The sequence below is a fragment of the Dendrobium catenatum genome, unplaced genomic scaffold (assembly GCF_001605985.2).
Source record: "Dendrobium catenatum unplaced genomic scaffold, ASM160598v2 fragScaff_scaffold_1125, whole genome shotgun sequence".
Classification (NCBI taxonomy): domain Eukaryota; kingdom Viridiplantae; phylum Streptophyta; class Magnoliopsida; order Asparagales; family Orchidaceae; genus Dendrobium; species Dendrobium catenatum.
In genome coordinates, this window is record NW_021319587.1 from 1,743,345 (window position 1) to 1,744,548 (window position 1,204).

At 39.2% G+C, this 1,204-nt stretch overlaps 1 protein-coding gene across 1 annotated transcript; it reads left to right on the forward strand.

Annotated features, from left to right (window-relative positions):
* The first annotated feature begins 225 nt into the window (after positions 1-225).
* On the forward strand, positions 226-789 carry LOC110095571. Its single transcript, XM_020821169.1, has one exon. The coding sequence runs from the start codon at positions 226-228 to the stop codon at positions 787-789; it is 564 nt and encodes a 187-aa protein (XP_020676828.1).
* The last annotated feature ends 415 nt before the right edge of the window (positions 790-1,204 follow it).

Consider the following 1,204-nt stretch of genomic DNA (forward strand, 5'->3'; position numbering starts at 1 on the left):
TTGTTGGGTTTCTTAAAACTTGGTTGACTGCTAGCAAAGGTCATATCCATAACTTATTGCCTACTGTTATTATTTGGTTTCTTTGGAAAGGTAAAAATGATTCTAAGCATAATGAGATCAAAATGTATGTCAATAAGATTATTTCTAATGTGAGGGACAAAATTTTGCAGTTAATTTTGGTTAATCTAATTTCTAGTAAACATTAATTTCTTCAACTGTACTCAGATGGCTTCTCATTTTAGCATTACGGATGACTCTTCTTTGGTGAGCAATTCTGGCCGTAGTGTCAGGTGGGATAAACCTAAGGCACCGGCTATTAAATTGAACACTGATGGTTCTGTTAGTGCTAATAATGCGGGTTTGGGTGGCATGATTAGGGATCACAATGGCAAGCCTCTGGGTATTTTTTCTGGCCCTTTGTTGCTGTGTTCTGTTTTGACGGCTGAGCTTATGGCTCTGCATCAGGGGTTAGAGATTTGTATGAAGTATGGTTACCAGGTAATCAATATTGAAGTGGATTCTAAAATTCTTTTGCAAGTGATTTCTGGCATTTCTGTGGGTTGTCTTCAGGATTACTACACTATTAGAAAAATTAATAATTGCCTTGCTAATTTAAACTATACTATATCGCATGTTTTCCGTGAAGGCAATGCTTGTGCTGATTGGCTTGCAAAGTTTGGTTCCCACAGTGGGGTGTTCCAGGAGCATAACCTGAACAATTTACCGGTTCCCCTTTCTGGCATGATTTGTATGGATAAGCTAGGTCTTCCTTATATTCGTCACACTTGAATTTTATTTTTGGATCTTTGGTCTGTTCTCATGCCTGGTTTTTGGTTGTCTGGGGGGTCATTTTGCTTTCTTTTCTGGGTTGGCTGTGGGGTGCCCTTTGTATTGGTCTCTTGTTTGGAGTATTTCTGGTTGTCCCAGAATCCCTACAAAATGTTATTTTTATTGTTTGCTCTAGTATTATAGGGATATGGTTTGTTGGCATTATTCTTGTGAGGCTCTTAACCTTTATTTTTCTGGGTTTACTGATCTTGTGAGCAAGCTGGTGTTCTTTGTCCTGGGCTATCATATGAGTGATTGGATGTTTTTGCTGGTGGGGTGTTTGAAGGATAGATTGCAGGTGAATTGGGCTGAGCATTTGTCTGTTTTTATGTTTTGGTGGGGGCATTGGTGGGTTGCTGATGGTTGGAGGATTAAC

Coding starts and splice junctions, on each gene's coding strand:
- LOC110095571 (XM_020821169.1), top strand. CDS start 226: ATGGCTTCTCATTTTAGCATTACGGATGACTCTTCTTTGGTGAGCAAT.